General features: G+C 41.6%; 2 protein-coding genes and 1 long non-coding RNA gene across 5 annotated transcripts in view; 1 reads left to right on the top strand and 2 right to left on the bottom strand.

Annotated features, from left to right (window-relative positions):
• LOC311150108 (uncharacterized protein) overlaps window positions 1-3,883 on the bottom strand; it is a gene marked incomplete at its 3' end in the record, with an annotated part of 48,756 nt that extends 44,873 nt beyond the window's left edge. Inside the window, exons 1-2 of the mRNA XM_084187394.1 lie at window positions 3,802-3,883; window positions 2,362-2,452 (exon numbers count right to left, since the gene is read on the bottom strand). The remainder of the gene's footprint in view (window positions 1-2,361; window positions 2,453-3,801) is intronic.
• Window positions 1,771-26,735, top strand: LOC311150113 (glutaminase kidney isoform, mitochondrial-like). The gene is made up of 18 exons (XM_084187399.1): window positions 1,771-4,297; window positions 7,275-7,359; window positions 8,982-9,103; window positions 11,632-11,761; window positions 11,949-12,028; window positions 12,280-12,443; window positions 13,312-13,370; window positions 15,055-15,087; window positions 15,186-15,244; window positions 15,360-15,426; window positions 15,553-15,603; window positions 16,270-16,446; window positions 16,904-17,035; window positions 17,361-17,453; window positions 22,509-22,570; window positions 22,915-22,991; window positions 23,209-23,272; window positions 23,579-26,735. Exons 1-18 carry the CDS (start codon window positions 4,089-4,091, stop codon window positions 23,733-23,735), a joined length of 1,821 nt encoding a protein of 606 aa, XP_084043525.1. The 5' UTR covers window positions 1,771-4,088; the 3' UTR covers window positions 23,736-26,735.
• Window positions 5,993-7,054, bottom strand: LOC311150140. Of its 3 annotated transcripts, none has more exons than XR_014615077.1 (3): window positions 6,962-7,054; window positions 6,451-6,904; window positions 5,993-6,060 (listed from the first exon to the last, which is right to left on the bottom strand). It is a non-coding gene; the product is annotated as an uncharacterized lncRNA (long non-coding RNA). The 3 variants fall into 3 exon arrangements; XR_014615078.1 differs by having other exon boundaries at window positions 6,451-6,914; window positions 6,946-7,029; XR_014615079.1 differs by having other exon boundaries at window positions 6,451-6,909; window positions 6,962-7,024.

Genomic DNA, 26,735 nt, shown 5'->3' with positions numbered 1-26,735 from the left:
AGAGAAGCTACAACCGGCAGAGGTAGTGCAGGGAGACCATGGGTTAGCATGTAACCCTTTTGGAGGTCGCATGCCTACGGAGGCAAATCCAAAGGCTGCACCAGCGCCGAATGAGGCCTCGTTTATTTGGGAATGGAGGTAATATTATGTCCCCTCTTAGAGTCAATCTGGACTGGAAGTGGATACCATAGCATTCTACTCACCAGGAGGAGAGTGGCAGAGTCTGAACGGTTATCGGCAGTACAGCCTATACGGTCTAAAACTCATGTAATATAATATCATTTACATTTTAGTCATTTAGCAGACGCTCTTATCCAGAGCGACTTACAGTTAGTGAGTGCATACATAATTTTTGTATTTTTCATACTGTTCCCCCGTGGGAAACGAACCCACAACCCTGGCGTTGCAAACGCCATGCTCTACCAACTGAGCTACATCCCTGCCAGCCATTCCCTACCCTACCCTGGACAACTTGTGCGCCTCCCCATGGGTCTCCCGGTCACAGCCAGCTACGACAGAGCCTGGATTCGAACCAGGATCTCTAGTGGCACAGCTAGCACTGCAATGCAGTGCCTTAGACCACTGCGCCACTCGGGTGTGTGCAGGAATTTTTCAACTACGAGGACTGATGGGTGGGGAGTCTGGGGACCATTGGGGGCCTTGACTGTCTGCATGACAACAATCATGTCTCCTGAATGCAAAGTGCCTTGAAGTGAGCTCCTCTTGTTAGAATCTTGGTAAATGTAATCCCCCAATTTATGATGATCCTCTCCTTAATTAGTTTTTTCATATTACATTAGAGATAGATATCCAATAAGGTAACTGTTTAAAGATTTGAGAAAAAGTTTATAAATGCACCTGTGTAGGTTCCTATTATCTTATGTTTACTCTAGTAGCCCGTAATGGCTTAACCAGTCAAATCATTTCCCAAGAGAGGCTATTCTAGCATGTAACCCTTTTGGAGGTCGCATGCCTATGGAGGCAAATCCAAAGGCTGCACCAGCGCCGAATGAGGCCTCGTTTATTTGGGAATGGAGGTAATATTGTAGCTCAGCTGGTAGAGCACGGCGCTTGTAACGCCAAGGTAGTGGGTTCGATCCCCGGGACCACCCATACACAAAAATGTATGCACGCATGACTGTAAGTCGCTTTGGATAAAAGCGTCTGCTAAATGGCATATTATATTATTATTATATTATTGATCATGCTGAAGAAAAGGTCTGTTAGTGTGTTGTACACAAATACTGAGCACATGAAGGATCCGAGAGGTACAGAGAGCCCACTGGGCAAAAACCGATTGAATCAACATTGTTTCCACGTCATTTCAACCAAAAACTAAATGTGATGATGTTAAATCAACGTGGAAAACTGATTGGATTTCCAAAAAGTCATCAACATTAGGGAATTTCGTCTTTTTTTCACTGAACTTTTAACCTAAATTCAATGACAGGGTGACATTTTTGGTTGATTTCACGTTGAGTTCACGTTAGTTGACAACTCAGCCAAATGTAAATCAAAACTAGACATTGAACTGAAGTCTGTGCCCAGTGGGAGGTGAGCAGTGATGCGTGGGCAGGCTGCCCAGACAGACTGAAGTACAAGACAGGAAGCCAGTCCCTTCACTCAAAGGCTTGTGGGTAGGAACACTGTGTGTGTGTGTGTGTGTGTGTGTGTGTGTGTGTGTGTGTGTGTGTGTGTGTGTGTGTGTGTGTGTGTGTGTGTGTGTGTGTGTGTGTGTGTGTGTGTGTGTGTGTGTGTGTGTGTGTGTGTGTGTGTGTGTGTGTGTGTGTGTGTGTGTGTGTGTGTGTGTGTGTGTGTGTGTGTGTGTGTGACAGACCCCTGAGAGATGTCCTCTCGTGGATACAATAGACACACAGACAGTGGCAATCAACCCTGACCTGAGACCTGGAGTGAGTGTGACACCTACAGGCAGGGATGTAAACAGACAGCAGAACAGGTCTTACTAGTTTATTATGGGGTAACATGAACACTTATACATGTGTGAAATAGGACAAATATAAGCACCCACAAAATTATTATTATTATGGAGTTGCCGCGGCCTGGAAATTAAAACCGCCTACTGCCCTGCCCTACTGATCTAAAAATGATTGTGTGTTTACTGTTTTTCAAGGTTATGGATTTGAAAGGGTATTATAGGGCAAATAGGGACAGGTTGTTATTTTAAACATGGAATGTAATTTAAATCCATAAATCTATATCAGAAGTTGGCTATAAGCTCCATACAGATAACCACACTAACTACAAGGTTGATGTAGGCCTAGATTTAATTGAACATGAAATGTAAGGGTATCATTTGATAATTTGGTCCATTTCATCACGTGTACCGACACCAATACTTACATGGTAGCTACAGCGGTAGTTACAGTGTAGGGCCCTTCATTACCGCGGGACCCCGACAGAGAAGTGTGTGGCTTGGTCAGAATGGTTCATGCTGCAGAGGGCGGTCAGAACCACACATTCGGAATTAAAATATGATTTCATAATGGTCGTATCGTCATTTTAAATGCGCTGTGAATTGTTATAAAATCACTTATATATCACATTAATCACTCTCTGTCATTCTGGCTGCTTGTGTCCCTACCCTCTCCCAGCCTCTAACCGGGGCTCAAGTTACACAACCGGCTCGCGCGCCTGCTTCAAACAGTAGTGGTGGCAAAAACAATTCTCCGATGTGATTGAGTTTATGTGGTCACTTGTGATTAATTATAAAAGCAATTATAAAAGCAATTGTCAGCTTGCAGTTCTCACTGGAAACTATGTTGTTAATCATTTTCTAAAGGTAATGAAATAATGGCTATTATGATTGGTCACTAGTCAGCCTATCAATAGCCTGTGTTGCCTTTCCTTTATTTTACTGACAGTTCGAGTTGAGATTATTTTGGAATCGGAAAGTTTACAAGGTGAACTCGTTCCACTTTTTTTTTTTAATATTCTGTCTTGCAGAGACTGTTTGTCTGGGCTGCTTCAAATGTGTTTGTTTACACTCGAGTTTGTTTTAATACAAATACTTTGTCTTATGAAATCATGCATTCATTGCACATTATAATGCATGTGGTTTTGAAGATGTGTAATTTTAACATTGCGGGACTGGGCAGGAGCTGGATGAGATCTAGCGGGTGCAGGTGGGATGCCGGCAAAAACCTGGGGAGCGGGCGGATGCGGTATGAAATCTCGCGGGAGCGAGCAGCACTGTACCAAAAAATCAGTCCTGCGCAGACCTCTATTACAGTGTAATTACAGTGTAGTAGCAAACCGCTTTGTGTAAAGGGGGATTATAATAATGTTAATATGAATGTAATATGATGATATGCAAACATAACAAGTAAAAATGTCCGCTAATGTCATCACTACACAGATGATGGGGCATAGACTATGGCATAGTAGGCTACGAGCTAATAGTAGGCCCACATGTAGTGTGATACACTACCATATGGTGTCGCTACACAAGCTACAAATTATTAGAAAATTCCCAATGCCATCTCTGCGCCTTATTGGTAGCCTTCATTTCACTATAGCCAATGTGGCTAGCCAATGTGGCTATCAAATTGTAAGCAGTTGAATTCAAATAATTGTGGATAATAGTATAATTTATATATTCACATTTATTTACAGGTTCAACAGTTGTGAACAACAAACAAGGTTACATAATAATACATCCTACATAGCAAGGCTTTTAAAGGTTTTGGCAATGTTTTCCATAGATACTGCTCAGAAGAAAAGTAGCCTAAAAGTAGATTTGTAATGTGCCCCTCACCACTCAATACGTCATTGAAATCATACCTGGTCCATGGATCGTACATGTCTCACGCTCTTCCCGGTCTGGATTCAGCTGTCATTGGGCACTGGCCCATTTAATCTGTCGACCAACTTCTGCCAGTCACAACTCCACCCCCCACGCGACAGTATCATGTCCTTAGTTGCGCTCGCATGCATAACAACTGATATAAAGCCTCCGAGGAACGAAGCACTGGATACAGATCTGATGTCTCTACAGTTTTTATTCTATTCTAACTTTGTTAACTTAACCCAGCGATATATTTATTTTGGTTGCGATCCACCCTTTAATAATGCATTGTCTTAAACGTCTGCGTACTACTAATGCGGGAGTTTTACAACTGCTTAAACATGCTGTCAACTCCGCACTAGTTGGGAGTGACAGCAATGTTTTATCCAGGAGCCAGCAACCCTTTCAGCTGTTCTGCACGAGTGCAGCACTGCACCACAACAGTAAGCAACATCATCAAGCTGTCAATGATTTGGACCAAGCTGAGTGCAGGTAAATACTTACTCAGTCACATTATCTACCAATAAGGGAATATGTACAGGATATACAGGTAACTGCCAAAATAATGGAAACACTTGAGTAAATGAGGGATACAACGTATTGAAAGCAGGTGCTTCCACACAGATGTGGTTCCTGAGTTAATGAAGCAATTAACATCCCATCGTGCTTAGGGTCATGTATAAAAGGCTGGGCTGGCCATTATTGTGGCCATTATTTTGGCTACCATGGCTATGCCCACATATAATTACAATGCCCCCATCCACAGGGCACAGTGGTCACTAAATGGTTTGAGGAGCATGCAAACGATGTAAACCATATGCCATAGCCATCTCAATCACCAGATCTCAACCCAATTGAACACTTATGGGAGATTCTGGAGCGGCACCTGAGACAGCGTTTTCCACCACCATCAACAAAACACAGAATTATGAAATTTCTTGTGGAAGAATGGTGTCGCATCCCTCCGATAGAGTTCCAGACACTTATAGAATATATGGCAAGATGCATTGAAGCTGTTCTGGCTCGTGGTGGCCCAACGCCCTATTAAGACACTTTATGTTGGTGTTTCCTTTATTTTGGCAGTTACCTGTAGTTAGAAAGTTGTAACAAGTTGTCTCAGAGTTAAATTATATTGTTGACATCCTAATAATGAGTTACTGATTTTGTATTCAAGTTAGGCTGTCTACAGAACATGAAATTAGACTTTTATCTTCAGATAGTTTGTTTTGGAGACGAAGTGGACATTTAATTCCCAATTATAGGCTACTCAATGCAAACAAGGGTAACAAATAGGCCCAGTCGAAAACTAATTTCATCATAGACTACATTTAAGAACTTCGAGCTGAGTAGTCAGTGGAATTGGTTTGAAAGCAGATATTAACATGAACTACACTACTATACACTACACTACACTACAGCACACTACACTACACTAGGCCTACGCTACACTACTATAGGCTACACTACTATAGGCTACACTACACTACACTCTTAGAAAGGAAAGGTGCTATCTAGAACCTAAAAGGGTTCTTTGGCGGTCCCCATAGGAGAACCCTTTAAGAAACCCTTTTTGGTTCCAGGTAAAACCCTTTTGGTTCCAGGTAGAACCCTAGAGGGTTCTACATGGAACCCAAAATAGTTCTACCTGGAACCAAAAAGGATTCTACCTGGAACCAGAAAGGGTTCTCCAATGGGGACAGCCGAAAAAAATACATTTCCGAACCCTTTTTTCTAAGAGTGTAAACTACACTACACTAGGCCTACACTACACTAGGCCTACACTACACTACACTACACTACACTACACTACACTACACTACACTAGGCCTACACTACACTACACTACACTAGGCCTACACTACACTACACTAGGCCTACACTACACTACACTACACTTACACTACACTACACTACACTACACTACACTACACTACACCACACTACACTAGGCCTACACTACACTACACTACACTACACTAGGCCTACACTACACCACACTACACCACACTACACTACATTACACTACACTAGGCCTACACTACACTACACTAGGCCCACACTACACTATACTACACTAGGCCTACACTACACTACACTACACTAGGCCTACACTACACTACACTACACTAGGCCTACACTACACTACACTACACTACACTAGGCCTACACTACACTACACTACACTACACTACACTACACTACACCACACTACACTACACTACACTAGGCCTACACTACACTACACTACACTAGGCCTACACTACACTACACTACACTTACACTACACTACACTACACTACACCACACTACACTACACTACACTACACTACACTACACTACACTACACTACACTACACTAGGTGTAGTGTAGTGTAGTGTAGGCCTAGTGTAGTGTAGTGTAGTGTAGTGTAGTGTAGTGTAGGCCTAGTGTATAGGTCCTCTGTAGCTCAACTGGTAGAGCACGGCGCTTGTAACGCCAAGGTAGTGGGTTCGATCCCCGGGACCACCCATACACAAAAATGTATGCACGCATGACTGTAAGTCGCTTTGGATAAAAGCGTCTGCTAAATGGCATATTATTATTATTATTTATTACTAGGCCTACACTACACTACACTACACTAGGCCTAGGCCTAGGCCTAGGCCTACACTACACTACACTACACTACACTACACTACACTACACTAGGCCTACACTACACTACACTACACCACACTACACTACACTACACTACACTACACTAGGCCTACACTACACTACACTAGTCCTACACTACACTACACTACACTACACTTACACTACACTACACTAGGCCTACACTACACTAGGCCTACACTACACTACACTACACTACACTACACTAGGCCTACACTACACTACACTAGGCCTACACTATACTACACTACACTAGGCCTACACTACACTACACTAGGCCTACACTACACTACACTAGGCCTACACTACACTACACTACACTATACTACACTACACTAGGCCTACACTACACTACACTACACTACACTACACTACACTACACTACACTAGGCCTACACTACACTACACTACACTATACTACACTACACTACACTAGGCCTACACTACACTACACTACACTACACTACACTACACTACACTAGGCCTACACTACACTAGGCCTACACTACACTACACTAGGCCTACACTACACTACACTACACTAGGCCTACACTATACTACACACTCTACTACACTCTCCTTTTGGTGCTGGGGTGAAAAGAAAAACATAGAACATTTGTTCATACACAGTTGTCAATGATTAAGTGCTCTTTTGCACATGTACAGTATGTCTTGAGAAAAGTTCTACAGATTAGTCAATAATCAAAACACAGTGTAAAACGTGTATGCAGTGGTGATCTTTAAGAATGTCCCTGTAAGACCTACACTAGTATTGTGACATGGTGCATGCACTGTGCTGTCTGGTCTTCACAGGAACAGCTTGATCTCTGGGATGGACCTTCTCTTCTACACCATCACAGAGGGCAAAGAGATGATCTCTGTCTCTCAGTTCGTCTCTGTGAGTCTCCATCTAATCACGTCCTCTCTCACTGTGCGACACCATACAACACCTAACCTATATACAGTACAGAGTTTTTTTCTGGTTATTTAACCTTTTTAAAAATCTGGAATGCCCTTTTTTCTGATTGTATTGACAGTTCCCTTGACTTTCCGTGACGTCCTTTTAAAGTTGACACAGTACTGCCTGTACCACAACACATTCTAGTTCCTAAAGAGACCTTTGGCCTTGTTGTTTTCACTTGAGCTAAATGCATACCGATCAAACCCCAGAGAGTGTAAGACGAGCCAGGCAGGAATTCATCACACCATGTCACCTGCCCAGTTCAGGTTCAGGTTTTAAAAGTGTTGAGGAAACGCCTTGTATAACTTTATGACTAATAGACAGGTGTAGCCTCGTCGTCGAGGCTAGAAGTGAATCCTCTTAAACCCCAAAATGATTGACGTCTTAAACAATGATAACTCAGTATAAGCTGATTAAAAAGGCGGTGGTTGAACTGCTCTGACATCACCTCACAAATGAAACAGAGTTCAAGCTAGGTGTTAACAACTTTGTTTACCTCATCAATGACCACCAGCCATTTCCAAGCAACAATAGCCTAAGGACCTCTGGAATGTTGGTCACATGAGTCGAGAAGAACATCACAGAAGTCGTAGCTCAGTTGGTGAGAATGTCATAGAAGCACATTCATCCATAGTTGCACGCACACTGACCCACAGTCATTTTACGATGTGTGAAGAAACTCTGTGTCCAGTGTCCACGACCACTCCCAGTGCTTTTACACCATAATTCACACCTTCAGACCCTTGCTTGGTGCCTCTCATATGCATACTCAAATTAATACTTAACAGTATAGGGTACAGGGGTCTATTAAAAGACTGGGTGGTGTTGGGGCACAGCGTGATATTTGACAGGCCATTGGCTCAGACCTGTGACCATTTACTCCCCTGGGTTCACGTTGGCTTTCGCTTTGTCCGAGGAACTACAGTGGACATTGTCTTATGACCTTTGTGTCTTCATCAACATAGCATTTTAACATTGTATCACAGAAACACTGGTCATAGCTTTTAGATGGCTGTAACACAGGGATGGGGTGATGGAGTTTGGTCCCGTGGTGGGCAACACTGACAATTCTGGACTACACCTTGCCCCTGGAAGCAGGGGTTCAAACCCCAGGTCTGCCAATCTCTCCACCACTAAGGATAGACTGGGGTTGGGTAGATGCACAGGAATTTCTAGTGGTTAGTCACAGAGGTAAGGGAGTATATGATATGAAAAATAACTACTGTATCTGGACACTGCATTCTCAAGCAGTTGAACGACACAAAGTTGTACCTCAACCAGAGCATTCAGAGTATAGTATGTATGCCCTGTTTAATCTTTTATTTCAGAATGATGCAAAGCTTGGTATTCTTACATCATTCACACCTTTAAAGAACTACTACTACACAGATGCCATCTGCTTTGACCTTGGATTGATCTCAGTTTGGAGGAGGGAGATCTGTTATTTATTGTTATGCTATGCTGTATGTGTTTGGCATGACAGGGAACAGTGACACAGGAGTTTGGCTAAAAATCTGTCTCACTCTCGTTCTCTAAATGTTCGTCTCTCCTTCCTCCAGGCGTTGAGGAGCACAGGTTTGTGGACATCTGATCCCAGGCTGAGGGATTGTATGCATCAGCTGCGCCAGTCAATGCGGGAATCTGCCGGAACAGTCATGATGGACCAGAAACTTTTCAGGAAGTGAGTTATGCTCTATTTTCTATTTTGGATGGGATGGACATAGCCTTATTTGGCTCTTTTATCTTACCATATACATCCTCTAGTAGGATGGTATGAAGAGATTATTTACTATAGTAAACACTATGATTCTTTAATTCATAAAGTTAGCATAATGTATTATGTCTTTCTCGATCACACATACCATATTCTCATTCTTCAGGCGGATTGGCAAAACATCACACACACTTTATCCCATTTTTACATAGCAATTTTATGAAAGTGACATTTATATGGTATTTCAATGTGCGAAGGAACTATCTTTGCTATTGCCCCCAGTGTTGACTAGAAACTTCCAATACTTTCCCCCCACTATCTCTGTGTGTATTTATGTCTGCTCTGCATGCCTCTACAGTGGACAGGTAGAGATTTGTTATGAAAGGTTAAGAGTCAAGGATGTTTGATTGTGGTTGTATTGTAGTGTTTGTGTTGGGGTTAATGTGAGGCAAAGACAGAGTGACAGCGTCTGTAGTTTTATGGCCAACAGCTGCCTCTGAACCTTACTCATGCACACACACACACGCACGCACACACACACACACACACACACACACACACACACACACACACACACACACACACACACACACACACACACACACACACACACACACACACACACTGAGAGATGCAGAGAGAGAGAGCTCTGGAATTGTTGGCGAACAGAGTATGACATCTGTGCAGGGCTTAGGTCTGGACGGGAGCTAATGAAAGTCCAGCATAGTGAGTGAACTGCAGACGGTGCCAGTTGTATTAGGAGCTCAGCTTATCAACAAGCTCCGAGGGAATCTAGACTGCTGTCCAAACAGTATTACTTCCTAAGTGGCAAAGCTAACTTAATGAATGCAGTGATGATTCAGACTCTGGCCTGCTACAGTAGTGGGTCACTGAGTCCTGTCTGGTGGACTTCTTCTTCCATTGAATAACTATGTTCCTGTGATTGAACACTGCATATCTACCATCCCTTTGCTCATCTTAGATTGAGACTTGGTGTTGTACTTGGTATTATTTAGAAACTAGAGCCAAAGACACAAATAAAGTAATAGAGAAGAGAAGAACAATATTGTGTTGTGATTAAATATTTTCTTCCCATTGAGGAACACTCTGAGGTGGTCACTAGAAAAAGGCCACTAGAAATAAAAAAACTCCCATTTCTGGTGAATGTGTAAATTATGCAATCGCTATATTTGCCTCCCCAGTGTCCCAAACTCTAAACAAGTTGTGTATTAACAAGCAACGGGGGACGGATCTTTCAGCTCAACCCAGCTATGAGAGACTGTGAATGCCATTCTGTGAGATCACATCACATCAGTGCTTACTAAAGTTAGCACTTTGTTTATATATAATGGTAAAGACAGGTGTGTATCTACAATATGATAGGCTGTCTATTCTCAGCATTTAATTTGGTCCCAGTTGGGGTCCAGTTTTATATTGTTGATGTCATTAGGATTTCATCATAGGATCAGTAGTGTGTCTGTTCCACTTAGCCCTGATACATGGCTGACTCCTAGACGCCGCATAGGAGTCAGCAGCCGTGTATCAGTGCTAAAGGTCACTGTGTGTATTAATAAAGTAGTAATACTATATACTGTAAATAATCTAAAGTGACTGACATTTTTTGTATGGTTATTAATAATAATTTGGTGGGTGCTTATATTTGTACAAGTGTATATTACTACAAGTGTGAATTGGAAAACCATGTTTTTTACATATCCCTACACTCCCTGACACACCCTCGGAGAGTAGGGTCACGGCCAGGTCTGCCATTAATGGCAACCCTGGAGCAATTAGAGTTAAGTGACTTGGTCAAGAGCACTTCAACAGATTTTCACCTTGTCGGCTCAGGGATTACGAACTAGCGACCTTTCGGTTACTGGCTCAACACTCTAACCGCTAGGCTAATCAAACGTAGCAGGAGTAAAAGAAACGCCTGAAACTAGATCCCCTACATACTGGTCTTGACAAGAAGAAAACAAACTGTGGGGGGAGGTTCTCTTCTGCACTGTTCAACCAACCCAGTAAATGTGGAGGAGGAGTTTAAATGGAGAGTCGCCTTGTTAACGTCCAAAAGTGGAAGTCACATCACAGGCTCTCTTTCCATTTCCCCTGAAAACCATAACAGCCTCAGCAGAGGTTATCGCTAGGCATAGCCTCGGGAAGTAGGGGTGCTGAGGGTGCAGCAGCACCCATCATAAATTGAAAAAAATATAAAATAATATAATGTATATATATATATTTTAAATACAATTCTTCACAAATGTATATTACTCCTGTGTGAACTAGGACTTTATTACTCCTGTATGAGTGGACAAAAATACTCCCCAGCACCACCAACGCAAAACATCTTCCTGCGGTTGGCCCAAGCAGGAATCAAACCAACAACTCTAGTGTTGCAAGCGCCACACTCCACCAGCTGAGTCACACTTAGCCATTACCTATGTGATAAACAAAGTTTTGATGTGTGATATTTATGAATGTGTGTCGTGTTTCAGGTGTGTGGGTGCTAACATCCTGCTGCTGACCCAGGCGTTCAGGAGGAAGTTCATCATCCCAGACTTTGAAGTGTTTGCGTCCAACATCGACCAGCTGTACTACAGTACCCAGAGGCAGGAGGGGGGACATGTGAGTTCTGTTAGGATGCCTACACTATGCACATTGGCATAAATAATCTCACTCACACACGTACTGAATGAAAGCATACACACACTACATTCGTGCATACATGCACACATGTACTATACATACAGTACCTGACTTTGACATACATGACACTCCTCCATTCCATTATTTTGTGTGTGTCTTTGCTTAGGTAGCAGATTACATTCCTCAACTGGCTAAATTCAGCCCTGATCTGTGGGGAGTGTCTCTATGCACCGTGGATGGACAAAGGTAAGATTACAGCATCATCTGATCTATGTGCATAGTATCTTTTTACAGTATATCACCACTGCCCTCCATCATGACACATAACCCATGTTACTGAAATGAAGAGCATTGAACAGGCAGTCCACATGTCATCCCCTCATCTTGCCCTATCAGTATCTGCCCACCTTGTTTATACAAAATCCTCCACTGTATCTGTTGTCACCTCAGCCCTCCTCTCACTGTCCCATGATCTCTCCCCTGCTGGTGTGAATCAGACATTCTGCAGGTGACACCAAGGTTCCATTCTGTCTTCAATCATGTGTGAAGCCACTGGAGTACGCAATCGCTGTGCACGAGATCGGCACTGAGCATGTGCACCGTTACGTGGGCAAAGAGCCTAGCGGACTCAAGTTCAACCAGCTGTCACTGAATGAGGAGGGTGAGAGAGATGAACCCTAACCCTGTCCCTGTCTGCCTATGGCTAGGCTCACATACCTACTAAATGTCTCTGTGTCCACTTCTGTGTAGATGCCCCACACTTGAATGCATCTGAGGAGTACTGAGGAAAAAACTGTCTTACATTGAACTCTCAAATTATAACTCTGACCTATCTCCTGATCTAAGCTAACTCGATCGCAGGGTAATAAATAGTTCATTACACTGTGGAAGCAAACAATTACACATTTCAGTAAACAACTGTGTAAAGAGAAGAGAACCAACCTCTCTGCAACTACAGCCCACTGGGCACAGATGTCAGGTCAACGTCTAGTTTTGATTGAAATTTGGTTGTTGTCAACTAACATGAATTCAACATGAAATCAACAAAAAACTTCCCCATGAGATTGGATTTAGGTTAAAAGTTGGGTAAAAAAATGACTAAATTCCCAAACATTGATGACTTTTTGCAAATTCAATAATTTTCCCACGTTGATTCAGCATCATCACATTGATTTGCAATGGCGTGGGTACAACATTGATTCAACCAGTTTTTGCCCAGTGGGAGGTGATTGAGAAACATTGATCAATGATTACAACATGCTGTAGGTCTTGACTGGTGAGATAGTCGATAGAGCAGGAACAAGCAAGAACAGGACATCTGATCATTAACAAGTCAAGACATCTTATCTGCAGGTTCCCTCTAAGCTGGCTAAGGCTGGCTAGGTGTCATTACACATGTTCACCTCTGGCACGCACATACATGTGTTCACTATATTAGTGGATTTTTTTTTAGCGGCCATATCTTTAGGTTATATGGTGGTGGTGGAATGCACGACAGTGATAGCATTGTCCTCTCTCTCTTTGGACAGATAAACCACACAACCCTATGGTGAATGCGGGGGCTATCGTCATCAGTTCTCTGCTCAAGGTAAGGGGATTCCTGGGTGCACTGACGTTATAATCTCCTATAACCTTTCATGAGGTTTTGGAATTAGAGTACAGATCAAATCTTTGCTAGCTAACTGAAACAATATCAGGAGTACATTACAAACTGCTGTACACCAAATCCACTCCAACATCAAATATACAGGAAATCAGGAAATCTGTTGTAACTAGTACAGCCAAGTGTCACAGTCAGACCACCCTCAATCATTGACCAATTCACCCTATGGCCCAATACAGTGTGGACAGAGGTCAGTAAGCTATCACCAGCTGACTCACCAACCATCCCTATCAGTCAGCATTACCCTCATTCTAACAGCTACAGCAGTGGGGAAAGAGGGCAGGCCTCTATATAGACATGGACCTCTATTCTGCTATGTTTTCCTCTCCCTGCCTAGCTGCCTGTCTTCTCCAGCTGCCTCTTAGGCCATGCAGGTCACATACATTAGTGGGGGAGGGTGGGACTGACAGGATGGGTGTGTGTGTTAGCCGGGCCAATGAGACGGCTGGGAAGAGAAGGTGTGTTTGTCTGTTGGTGAGACACTGTACATTTACATTTACATTTACGTCATTTAGCAGACGCTCTTATCCAGAGCGACTTACAAACTGTATGTGTGATTGTGTGGGTATGTGTTTATGTCTGACAATTATAAGTATTATGATTTATGTCTTTGACAACTTTAAGTACAGGGAGAGAGAACAGATAGAGATGGCTGAGTCATTTCATTGGCTAATAGTGTATAGCACATACTGCACTAGGCAAGTTGAGGGGAGGACTTGTACTCTTCCAAGTCAGTGTAGCACTTCTAGCACGTTTTATTTGGAGTTTATGCAATTCATTTATAAATAATGCGCAAAGTTCACTTCATCTTTCAGAGAGAGCAGAACTCTCTGAAGTTATGAGTGGAAAGACGTGTCATCAGCCTCCTGAGTGGCGCAGCGGGCCGCGTCCTTGTCCCATCACGCTCTAGTGACTTCTTGTGGCGGCCGGGCGCATGCACGCTGACTTCGGTCGCCAGCTGTACAGCGTTTCCTCCGACACATTGGTGCGGCTGGCTTCCGGGTTAAGCGAGCAGTGTGTCAAGAAGCAGTGCGGCTTGGCGGGGTCGTGTTTCGGAGGACGCATGGCTCTTGACCTTTGCCTCTCCCGAGTCCGTACTGGAGTTGCAGCGATGGGACAAGACTGTAACTACCAAAAAATAAAATGAAAGACGTGTCATCACTCAGAAGCACTTCATCAGAGTGTCACTGACCAATAAACCCAGGGTTGCACCACATCTGAAGAAACCTATTCCTTGAGGATCACTCAACAAGAGTAGGATGGTGAAGTACCAGTCTCTGCCCATTATGGTGACTTAACGACTTGCTAGTGATCTTTCACTGGACCCTGAAACTTAAGCAGGGCAATAATCTGCCCTCGAGCTGCTAGCCCATGTCATACTCATCACATCACGCGGACGGACGGACAGACGGACACAGCGACTAATCCTACCCCACACACCCACCCAGAATCTGTCTAACTCACCAGCACACTGTGCCCTTGGTGCAAAAAAAACACAAACACTGACACCTAGGGACAGAACAGCTCTCTATATAGTGTCAATAAAGAATTACTACAGCACAAGAACACTGTACGAAAGTGATTTCCTTCTTCTTCTTTATTTTTACAGCCTAACTCGAATAAGGCAGAGAGATTTGATTATGTGAGTATCCTTTAAGGTTTCAGACTTCTGTCATGTCTACAATTGCTTCTTATTAGTAAAAATGTAATGGAAAAACTGACATACATCTTTTATCATAGGTAATGGAATACTTAAAGAAGATTGCTGGCACAGAGTATGTGGGCTTCAGCAACGCCACGTGAGTGTCAAATTGAACGTTATAGTATGAAAAATGAAATTATCTAATATTTCAGACCATACAGTAACTGTAATTTGTGGTGTGATAAACAGCTTTTAATGTTTTGCCTTCACAGTTTTCAATCAGAGAAGGAGACCGGGGATAGGAATTTTGCTATTGGTTACTATCTGAAGGAGAAAAAAGTGAGTGTTTGAGCTTCACAGAGTCTTCCCAATAGTTATACCAATTCCTAAACTCTAAAACTATGAGTTATGCTACCTGCTGATTGTGTCCTGAAACGGTGGCCTCTCTCTCATTTTGCCTGGTAGTGCTTTCCTGAGAATGCAGATATGATTGCAGCCCTCGACTTCTACTTCCAGGTGAGACTCATGTTTAAAGAGATTTGCTGATGTAGCCAAGACGGTCTTTAGCTTTTTCCTAGTGTGTGTCCCTGGTGGAAACACTCTGTATGTGAGTAAAGTGCTACCCTGTACACAGGGTTGGGTAGCTTACTTTCTAAATGTATTCCATTGCAGTTACTAGTTACCTGTCCAAAATTGGAATCAGTAACATAACTTATGGATTTCCCAAACTCAGTAAATCAGTAACATAATCTGATTACTTTCAGTTACTTTTGGATTACTTTCCTCTTAAGAGGCATTAGAAGAAGACAAAAAGGATCCATCAAATGCATTTGGTGTGTCATCATAGTGGTCTCTGACTTGTGGTCAGACTCACTCAGGTGGAACAAACTTAAACTTGTGCCTTTTTTCAATGCTGAATTGAATGTCATTGAGAAAACAGAAAGGTGTCATAATGTATTTTTTCACAAACATCCTTTCTGAATTTAAAATAATCCAATAAGTAATCATCTAGTTTTTCAAAAGTATCTGTAATCTGATTACAATATTTTTGCTGGTTAAGTAAGATTACATTTACAGTTTATTTTGTAATCATATTACATGTACCTGATTACAATCAGTTACTCCTCAACCCTGCCTGTACAATAAACCAGAGGTCTCAACTGTTCTCTGTTTTCCTCTCAGCTGTGTTCCATCGAGGTGACCTGTGAGTCAGGCAGTGTCATGGCCGCCACACTGGCCAACGGGGGCATCTGTCCAATCACAGGCGAGCGGGTGCTGAGTGCAGAGGCCGTGCGGAACACCCTAAGCCTCATGCACTCCTGCGGAATGTACGACTTCTCTGGCCAGTTCGCCTTCCATGTGAGTCACTGAGAAACAGACAAGAGGTCAATGACCTGAGGTGCCTTTATCACAGAGACGAAAGAGGAAGTGAGACATCCCCATCTCATTTCTTCTGGTTCATATACAGTCAATGAACTAAGCAGACCAGACCCAGCTGCTAATGCATTGGTGCCTATGGGATAGCCACCCTGTTAAGCAAACCGGAACTGACCATTTTTTTCAATGGTAAACTGCCTGAGTGGGACATTTTCATTTATCCAACATCTTTGCTTATCATACTGTATGTGGTCAGTTAGAACGTTCCCCTTTATCTTAGAGGTGCCATATTGCTCTCACCTATCCTGTGTTGTCAGATCAGTGCAGTTAAAAGAGAGGAGACAGGGAGAGGTATCTATTTTAGACTATTTCAGATGCACCCGGTGATAAGTGTCATACTAAACTTCATTCTTGCTGTTTGTCCCATCTTTTTTTCCAGGTGGGTTTGCCTGCCAAGTCTGGCGTGTCGGGTGCAGTGCTGCTGGTGGTCCCTAATGTCATGGGAATAATGTGTTGGTCTCCTCCGTTAGACCGTGTCGGAAATAGTGTCCGAGGCATTCACTTCTGTCAGGTATGCAGACAAGAAGAATTTCAATCCCCTATGATAAGTATGAAAATGTATGCACTCACTAACTTTTATTCGCTCTGGATAAGAGCATCTGCTAAATGACTAAAATGTAAATGTACAATTTTAGTTTTTACCATACCCAGCAGTAGATATTTATTCTCAGTGATGACCTTGTTTTTTGACATATCAAAAGTCATTTCAATGTCATACCTGAGTTTATATATTTTTTGCTGTATTAGACATTGTAAAATTGGTAGATTAAAAAAGAATAGAACATTGAATAGTAGAAAAATCTGTCATTTTCCCATTCTATCTGCTGATTGAGCAGGAGCTGGTTTCTCTCTTTAACTTCCACAACTACGACAACCTGAGACACTTTGCAAGGAAGCTGGACCCTCGCAGACTCTCACTTGATGATAGGGTAAGGGATAGAGTATGCACTAATGTCCCGATTCCGGCCCGAGTTAAGAGTGTGTAAATGGAACATTATTCTCTTTTTATGCTTTTTTCTCTCTCTGCGTATTCTGAACTTGAACTTAAGCATGAGAATAGCATGCTAGTCAACCGCTATTCGTTCGGGGTGGAGATCTAAGAAATGAAGGTGTGGCAGAGGTGTGTCTACACAGATAAGCCGTATTCTGACCTTGACTTAATTCCCTCGTAATTCTACCACCTTTACGCGAGAGGAAACCATGAATAAGGTCGAACGAACCTGCTGGTTCCAAGTGGAAAAAGCATCTTTCTTTTTTCTGATAGAAATAACAGCATTCTCCATGCACACTGTAATTTATAAGTGGATAAGAGCTGTTGATAAGAGCTAGGGGAGTGAACGTTATACCTCCCCCTGAGGAAAATATATTTTTACTTGGCCCTCCCCGAGCATTTCAAAAATATATATGTAACCCTCCCCCTCCAAAATGATAATTAAAACAAAACAGCAGGGTATATTAAATCCCTTTTTAATTGACTATCAATGTTGCAGTCTTGATTTCTATTAAACCAACCCCTGGTTGAGAACCAATACTGTATTGATACCATAGTCATGTTATCTGCTAGAGGGCGGCATTTACCAATTTAAGCGTTAAGGGCCGTCCACACCAAGGACGATAACTATAGCGATAAATTATACATAACTATAAAACGTTGGCGAGCATCCACACTAGAGGAACGTTTATCATTCTACAGTAGCCTACACCTGTCAGTCAACTGATCCAATCATCCTACTGCACGCTGTAGGCGTAAGGTGGTAATACAGAGCATTCAGTGCTTCAGGGTGTCTTCATTGTCAAAGTGACAACTGCAAATAATACTTCAATGTAGGCTACACGTAGCCTAATGAAAAACATTATATAGAAACTTGTATTTAAACTAAATGTAGAAATTCAACAACAAACTCTGTTCAGCCTGCGCATCTTTTAAATCATGCAATTGCTTGCCTCGTTGCTCAAGTGGTTTGCAAGTGATTTCCATTTTTCTAATGGATGTCAATTCATTTGGATCTTATTTTTCACTGTGCTCATCACTGTCTGTCCTGTGCAACCATTTAATAGGCTACATCAGTGCAACAACGTTATCATCACTGGCCAGTGATGCACTCTCTCTCTCTGCAACTTTCCCCGACAGTTATTTTGGCCTAGGCCTATTTTACATTCAGCAATTAGCAAGAGCAAGCCTGCTTCTCTCCACGAAAAGCCTTTTAGTATTTGTAGCCTATAGCTTTTCGTGGGATTTCACGAGATGAGGAATAGTGGAGAGGCTTGCGTCCTTGCCTATAGCTGGAAAAGAGAGGCTAGAGTTGTGTAGCCGAAGAAGCTAAATATTAGCTAGATATTAGGCCACTCATTAACTAAATATTAGGCCTATAAATATTTACCTGTCAAAGTGCAAGAAAAAAAAGTTCAACAGATGATGAAATGGCAGATCTGTGCGTTCCTCCTGGCTGCGCTCTGCAGCAGTCGGGCACACAAAGCTCCACTGTTGATTAGGCCTACGTTTTTAGACAATAACATTATTCTACCTAGGCTACAACAACAACAGTGCAATGAGGAAAGTATTATTGTTATCAAATGAGTACACAATTATTGGCTAGGGCTGTAAACTACAGGGATGTAGGCTAATTTGAATGTTTGTAATTATTTTTATTTTATTAGGATCCCCATTAGCTGTGGCAATTGCAGCAGCTGCTCTTCCTTGGGTCCACACAAAACATGACATAATACAGAACATGAATAGACAAGAACAGCTTACTGACAGAATTACATAAATGCAAAATGTCACACATAGCAGCTGGTGGGGTAAGTCTGTGTGTCAGTGCTGTGTGTATGTTGACTATGCAAACAATTAATGCTTCTTCTAAAAACAAAAAGTGATGCAGTCAGTCTCTCCTTTACTTTTAGCCAAGAGAGACTGGCATGCATAGTATTGATATTATCCCTCTGATTACAGTGAAGAGAAAGACCGCTCAAACTGCTGTTTTGAATGCTTCATGCCGAAATAACTGCATAAAATCAAATCAAATTGTATTTGTCACATGCTCTAAATACAACTGGTTTTACCATGAAATGCTTGCACTTGTGTTACTAAAATAGTAAAATAAAATACACCAAAATTGAGCTATATAGAGGGAATACCATGCAGCCTAGGCCTAATTTTGCAACCATTTGGATCAGTTATGGGTCTATTCTCGACGGTTTACAAGGTCCAGAAAGGTACATTAGCAGGCTACTCATATGGTGGTCCCTCCCCATTTCGTTCAGTTTAAGAAACATTTTTCAACAGAATGAATAAAACAAGCTATTGTAGGGCTAGTCTAGCTTTTCCTGGGACTCCAAGAGCTAAAGAGGAATTATTAGGAATAATACTGCAGTGAATAGCCTATAGGCCTACCCAATGTTTTTAAATCGGATTTATATGACATTACAGGTAGCCTAAGATAAACATATCACTTGAAAAAAGACAACTCGTAGGCAACTCGTAGGCATAGAGATAGTCCAGCCATCCACATGGACTGTTGTCCTCCCTATTCGGTAGCAATTCCTCCAACACCCGATTTAATCCATTCACTTTTTTCTGCATTGAGGGACCATCTCTTTTCGACTCCAAAATTACATTGAACTTTTCTAGACTCTCTTCAGCAGACCAACTGCAAAGAAACCCTTAATTATTGTGAAGATAACTTTTTTCACGAGCTGTGGTCCTTGCATACTTGTGCGACACCATGCTTGTTGTTGTGATAAAACACATTTTTATGGTGCTTTCAAGATAACTGTGGGGAAAAAAATTAACGAGGTCAATTCATGACGTCAGTGATCTTCAGGTCGGAAAGTTGGAGCTCTAGAAAGATGCCAGAGTTTCCGACTTTGAATTCCAAGTTGGATGACCGTTCAAAACTATTTTCCCAGTCAGAATTCGTTTTTTTTCACAGTTGTCTTGAACACACTAAAGTCGGAGATTTCAGAATTCCCAGTTGTTTTGAATTGTGGCATTCCTACCTCTGTTCTTGTTGCGCGCTAGCTCCCTACGTCATCACGACAAGCGCTATTTGATTCACCAGATACTCTACATGCCCACGTTCTGGATACGCCAAGCAAATAGAGGGACTGATCGAACAGCCAATGGAAAGGTAAAAGCGAAATGCCCACCCAGCCGGGCTCAGTGATGAAAATGAGAAAGAGAGAGAAAGCAGGGTTATACACCAAAGTTACACATAGTCAGATTCAATAAGAAAATTCCCAAATACTGACATTTAATCGATTACAAATTACATGACAGTCCCTTGGACTAAATAAAAAAATACTAAACCCTCCCCCTGACTGAAATTGAAAAAGCATGACCCTCCCCCCATTTTCTTCCAGGTAACAATTGCTTAAATTTCGACCGGACCCTAGGTAAATGAGTAATCAGTTTGAAGAAGGGGATTGTAAATACACATAGCAATAGTTATAGGTGATTTTTCCTTATGATCCCTGGAGAGGAATGTGAAACCGTCCATATGGAAGCAAACTGAAAATGATATCAACAAGCCCCTTTTCCACAGTGAAATAGGATATAAATAGCTGTGACATTATTCTGAATTTTATTTGCGTGCCCTCATAATTTCTGTGGATGAAATTTGGACACCCAAACTATAGGCTTCTGTAGGGCTAAACCTGCCGAGTTGATGTATGCGCTTTAGAATGTTTTAATTATAGCCTATGCCCAGGCTTTTCTCTGTTTTATTTTACAATTTGTATCATGTTAATTATTAGCCACTCTCGGGAGCCACATACATTTATAACTGTCACTTTAGTGTTAGTTTTATCTAATTTGTAGCTTACATTTAGCATCATTCCATTCCGTTGACCTTTCTTTCCTCTGTCACGTCTATGTAAGTTGTTCCTTAGGCTCGCTAGCATTAGTAGATCATATTAGGCTAATATTGGGCAATAAGTTGGGACATGTAGACTATTTGAATCATTATGGAACTCAGACCACAAGTAGCAGGTTAAACCAGGAGCCTGGCGCACGGTTCATGACGACTGGACCGTTGTCATACAGTTCCATGCTTAGTGAGAATTAGAGTAGATTTATTTATAGGACTTGTTCAACCCCTATTGTAAACTTTTTTCCACCTTACAATATTTAATGGATTGAACTTGAATGTGACAACTTTCAGGTTGAATCAAACCACTGTTTATTCAACAATATATTTTGTGCATAAAGGCTCTCCAAACTTTTAAAAAAATGTTTCAAACATACTTTCCTAACCCTAAAAGGTGCCTAAATAATCTACAAAGTCAGAGTATTTTTTTATCTACCAGTTGGTGCTGAAACGGAGATGAAGATGCATAGATGGCATTCTTTCATTGATCCCTATTTTCTGCACCTGTTCTCTTGATGTTTTCTAGTCTGTCGACAAAATTCAAATTAAAGGTACACCGTATTTAAAGGGATGGCTTAAGATAAATGTACTGAAAACCATATTTAATTGAAAACTCCACGAGAAAATCTGTTGGCCAGCAAGTGGGAGGGTTTTCTGCGGTTGAATTACTTTTATTCAGAGCGCACAAGGGATCCACGCCTGCAAAGCCCATTACACACCTTTATAAGCTAAGTCTGAATACCAACTACTGAGAAGTGCATAAGAAAGGCATAATTTCCTAAATTGGAATCGGGCCCTAAGAATACCAACTAAATGTTTCTCAAATGTACTGTACCTCTTGGGAAGATTCATGTGTAATGTTTATGCTTCCGTCACAATATCTGAAACATCTCTGTGCTTCAATATCCTTCTTCTATGTTGATAACCCATCATTGTGGTCCTCTGTAGCTCAGCTGGTAGAGCACGGCGCTTGTAACGCCAAGGTAGTGGGTTCGAACCCCGAGACCACCCATTCACAAAAAATAAAAATAAAATGTATGCATGACTGTAAGTCGCTTTGGATAAAAGCGTCTGCTAAATGGCATATTATTGTGATGTTTTCTTCTGCCCCATCAGAACAAGTCAGTGGTGAACCTGATGTTTGCAGCTTACAGTGGTGATGTCTCTGCCCTGAGGAGGTAAAGACAGGTTCTTGGGAGTGTAGACTAGTTAAATAAACCCAACCCATTATAGTTGGTCCTGATTTGCAAGAAATTGTAGTTTGCCTTTTCATAAGCAAGCGCTGGCGCCAGATAGACAAGAAGAATATGGCGTCAATAATACATTTATGTGCAGCATGGAACAGACCACCCCTGGTATCAAATCATTTTCAGTTAACTTCATAAATACTATAGAGCTTTTCACAAAGTAATTTGTCTCAAATCAATTATCTCTAAGTCTCCGCCATCTGTCATTCCAATTAACCATTTGTTGTTCTCTTCTTTTCTTTTCTTCATTCTCTCGCTCCTGTCCTCCCCTTTAGGTTTGCTCTCTCGGCTGTTGACATGGAGGAGAAAGACTATGATTCTCGTACAGGTCTCCACGTGGCGTCAGCTGAAGGTGAACCTATATATTTTGGGGGAGGATAATACTGTTCTCCCACATAACATGTACTTCACCTTATTGTTCACAGTTGTAATTCAAGTGTGTCTGCTTTGGTTTAATTGGAGTGGATGGCTTCGCTGGGATAACTATAGATATGTGAATGCATCAATGGTTGGTTGCACAAACTCATTACCGTATATTGAGATTTAATTATTCCTTCCTGTTTGTTCAGGTCATGTGGAAGCGGTGATCTTCCTAACAGAGACGTGTAAAGTGAACCCCCATATAAAGGATAGGTAGGGACACCACTTCATCATCTGCCTGTCACTTTCAATAACTCACACATCTCTGAGAAATGTTCCATTGTAAAGGTCCTTGAAGAATGCATAATGGAGACTGGTGGTTTTAAAAGTGTCCAGGTCTTTAAAATCACCCAACTACACCAGACTAGTCAAGGGCTATTATGACCTGATTTGTTCTGAGACTCAGTCGGAGCATTACTTAGCACACTATCCCTTGTTTCCTTTGCCTTGCATCACATTTGCCTCTGCAGCGGTATTTCAAAGCTTTTTCCTGACCGCTTATATCGCTCTCTCTATCAGGTGGGGAAACACACCCCTGGATGATGCCAGGCAGTTTGGTCATGACGGGGTGGTGTCGGCCTTGACGGAGTACCAGCGGATGTATCCATGCAGTAATGGGTCCCAGTCAGAAACCGAAGACCAGAGAAAATTAGACACAGTGAAGGTTGTGGTTTGAGCTAGACAGGAGAGATGTCTAACCATATTGTATTTAATACAAGAGGCATTTGCAGAGTTTCATTCCAGATAGTTGTCCCCCTTCCCCTATATCCTTGTTCACAAGCACTCCCCATAACAGATCTGATAAGACTGGGTTGGTTAAAACAATATGGCGGAAAGCTATAACTAACATCTTCTCAGGTACAGTTGAAGTCGGAAGTTTACATACACTTAGGTTGGAGTCATTAAAACTCGTTTTTCAACCACTCCACAAATGTCTTGTTAACAAACTATAGTTTTGGCAAGTCGGTTAGGACATCTACTTTGTGCATGACACAAGTAATCTTTCCAACAATTGTTTACAGACAGATTATTTCACTTATAATTCACTGTATCACAACTCCAGTGGGTCAGAAGTTTACATACACTAAGTTGACTGTGCCTTTAAACAGCTTGGAAAATTCCAGAAAATTATGTCATGGTTTTAGAAGCTTCTGATAGGCTAATTGACATCATTTGAGTCAGTTGGAGGTGTACCTGTGGATGTATCTCAAGGCCTACCTTCAAACTCAGTGCCTCTTTGCTTGACATCATGGGATAATCAAAAGAAATCAGCCAAGACCTCAGAAGAAAAATTGTAGACCTCCACAAGTCTGGTTCATCCTTGGGAGCAATTTCCAAACACCTGAAGGTACCACATTCATCTGTACAAACAATAATACGCAAGTATAAACACCATGGGACCACGCAGCCGTCATACCGCTCAGGAAGGAGACGCTTTCTGTCTCCTAGAGATGAACGTACTTTGGTGCGAAAAGTGCAAATCAATCCCAGAACAACAGTAAAGGACCTTGTGAAGATGCTGGAGGAAACAGGTACAAAAGTATCTATATCCACAGTAAAACAGGTCCTATATCGACATAACCTGAAAGGCCGCTCAGCAAGGAAGAAGCCACTGCTCCAAAACCGCCATATAAAAGCCAGACTACGGTTTGCAACTGCACATGGGGACAAAGATCGTACTTTTTGGAGAAATGTCCTCTGGTCTGATGAAACAAAAATAGAAATGTTTGGCCATAATGACCATCGCTATGTTTGGAGGAAAAAGGAGGATGCTTGCAAGCCGAAGAACACCATCCCAACCGTGAAGCACGGGGGTGGCAGCATCATGCTGTGGGGGTGCTTTGCTGCAGGAGGGACTGCTGCACTTCACAAAATAGATGGCATCATGAGGAAGGAAAATAAGGTTGATATATTGAAGCAACATCTCAAGACATCACTCAGGAAGTTAAAGCTTGGGCGCAAATGGGTCTTCCAAATGGACAATGACCCCAAGCATACTTCCAAAGTTGTGGCAAAATGGCTAAAGGACAACAAAGTCAAGGTATTGGAGTGGCCATCACAAAGCCCTGACCTCAATCCTATAGAAAATGTGTGGGCAGAACTGAAAAAGTGTGTGCGAGCAAGGAGGCCTACAAACCTGACTCCGTTACACCAATTCTGTCAGGAGGAATGGGCCAAAATTCACCCAACTTATTGTGGGAAGCTTGTGGAAGGCTACCCAAAACGTTTGACCCAAGTTAAACAATTTAAAGGCAATGCTACCAAATACTAATTGAGTGTATGTAAACTTCTGACCCACTGGGAATGTGATACAATAAATAAAAGCTGAAATAAATCATTCTCTCTACTATTATTCTCACATTTCACATTCTTAAAATAAAGTGCAATTTTTACTAGGATTAAATGTCAGGAATTGTGAAAAACTGAGTTTAAATGTATTTGGCTAAGGTATATGTAAACTTCCGACTTCAGCTATAGATGGGCGACAACGTTTCGTAATGAAATGCAGCCATTTTGTGCCAAGAGTCATGAAGAGTTGTAGCTAAGTGAGTGAATATATTTGATATGGTCACACGTCACTATGTATAAAGGTCACAAGCGCACTTTCTTTGTCCCAGACGCTGCACATAAAAGCTTTAGGAGTCTTTAGGAGTGGACAGAATCAAGGTAGCACTGTATAAAGTTGAGATGACACCAACAAGTGATCAGTTGCTAGTCAGGGGGGTATACTAAAAAGCAGGATCAATGCATTAGCCAGCTAACTTTGATTAACAACCAGAAATAACTATAGATTTTCTGGTTCATTAAGAAACCTAAACTTAGATATGATTTTGGTTGTTGAGTCAATTAGACCATGCACATTTCATGCTTATCTTTATTTATTTTTTAAAAGTTATTTCTGAATATTTTGGCTGGCTAAGTCATTGATCTTGCTTTGTAGTATACCCCTCAGGTGAACTTAGCAGTTATTGATGTAAGTACACACACACACTTTGTCCTTACTCGTCACTTAAAATGCCACTGTGACACACGTTATGTATATATGGCGACTGTATGTGACCACTGTTTGTACTTTATTTATACAATGTTTTTAATCATGTATGAAGCATTGATATTTTGTTAAGGGATTTCATTACACTGTACATATGACTGCATAACGTACACAGCATTGTAACATTACATATTACCAGGCTATAAATATATTAAGTGGGAAATTATATATTAATCTACCTCAATAGGAAGTAGAAACAGTTTCATAAGCAGGTCTGAAGACGTGAGGATGGGATATTTGACAATTTTCATTCTGGTCTTTTTTCCTTGTGTGAATACTTAACATGAATTGGCCTAAGATAAGATAAACAACTTTTATGTTACTATAGAAACATGTCTAAATGGGATCTTTTGAGTGATTGAGACTAATTAATATTCATGTATGATAGTGTCCCATCAGCGTTTCCTGTTACATGTACATTAATCCACAAATTTAGATGAATGTCTATTCACTGCAGAACAGACTGTTTTGATATGTTATAGAACCAAAGATACATCCAGGATTTTCTTACTGTGATTAAGTGCTGCTGTTCTACAGACTGCTTCCTCAGGTTAAAGTGTCAATGTGTGCTTGATTGACGTATGTTATGCTCTGCTGTAAATAAATATGAGTGAAAATGTGCAA

The sequence above is a fragment of the Coregonus lavaretus genome (genome assembly GCF_964263955.1).
Source record: "Coregonus lavaretus genome assembly, chromosome: 22".
Taxonomy (NCBI): domain Eukaryota; kingdom Metazoa; phylum Chordata; class Actinopteri; order Salmoniformes; family Salmonidae; genus Coregonus; species Coregonus lavaretus.
Note: the sequence above shows the minus strand (reverse complement) of the source record. Positions and strands in the feature narration are given on the sequence as shown.

What these genes read in the sequence shown, in the direction of transcription:
- LOC311150113 (XM_084187399.1), top strand. Translation starts at nt 4,089, where the DNA reads ATGCATTGTCTTAAACGTCTGCGTACTACTAATGCGGGAGTTTTACAA. An exon ending in AGAGGCAGGAGGGGGGACAT is followed by an intron (nt 11,762 to 11,948) that starts GTGAGTTCTGTT and finishes GTCTTTGCTTAG; the next exon opens with GTAGCAGATTACATTCCTCA. An exon ending in GTGGGCTTCAGCAACGCCAC is followed by an intron (nt 15,245 to 15,359) that starts GTGAGTGTCAAA and finishes TTGCCTTCACAG; the next exon opens with TTTTCAATCAGAGAAGGAGA.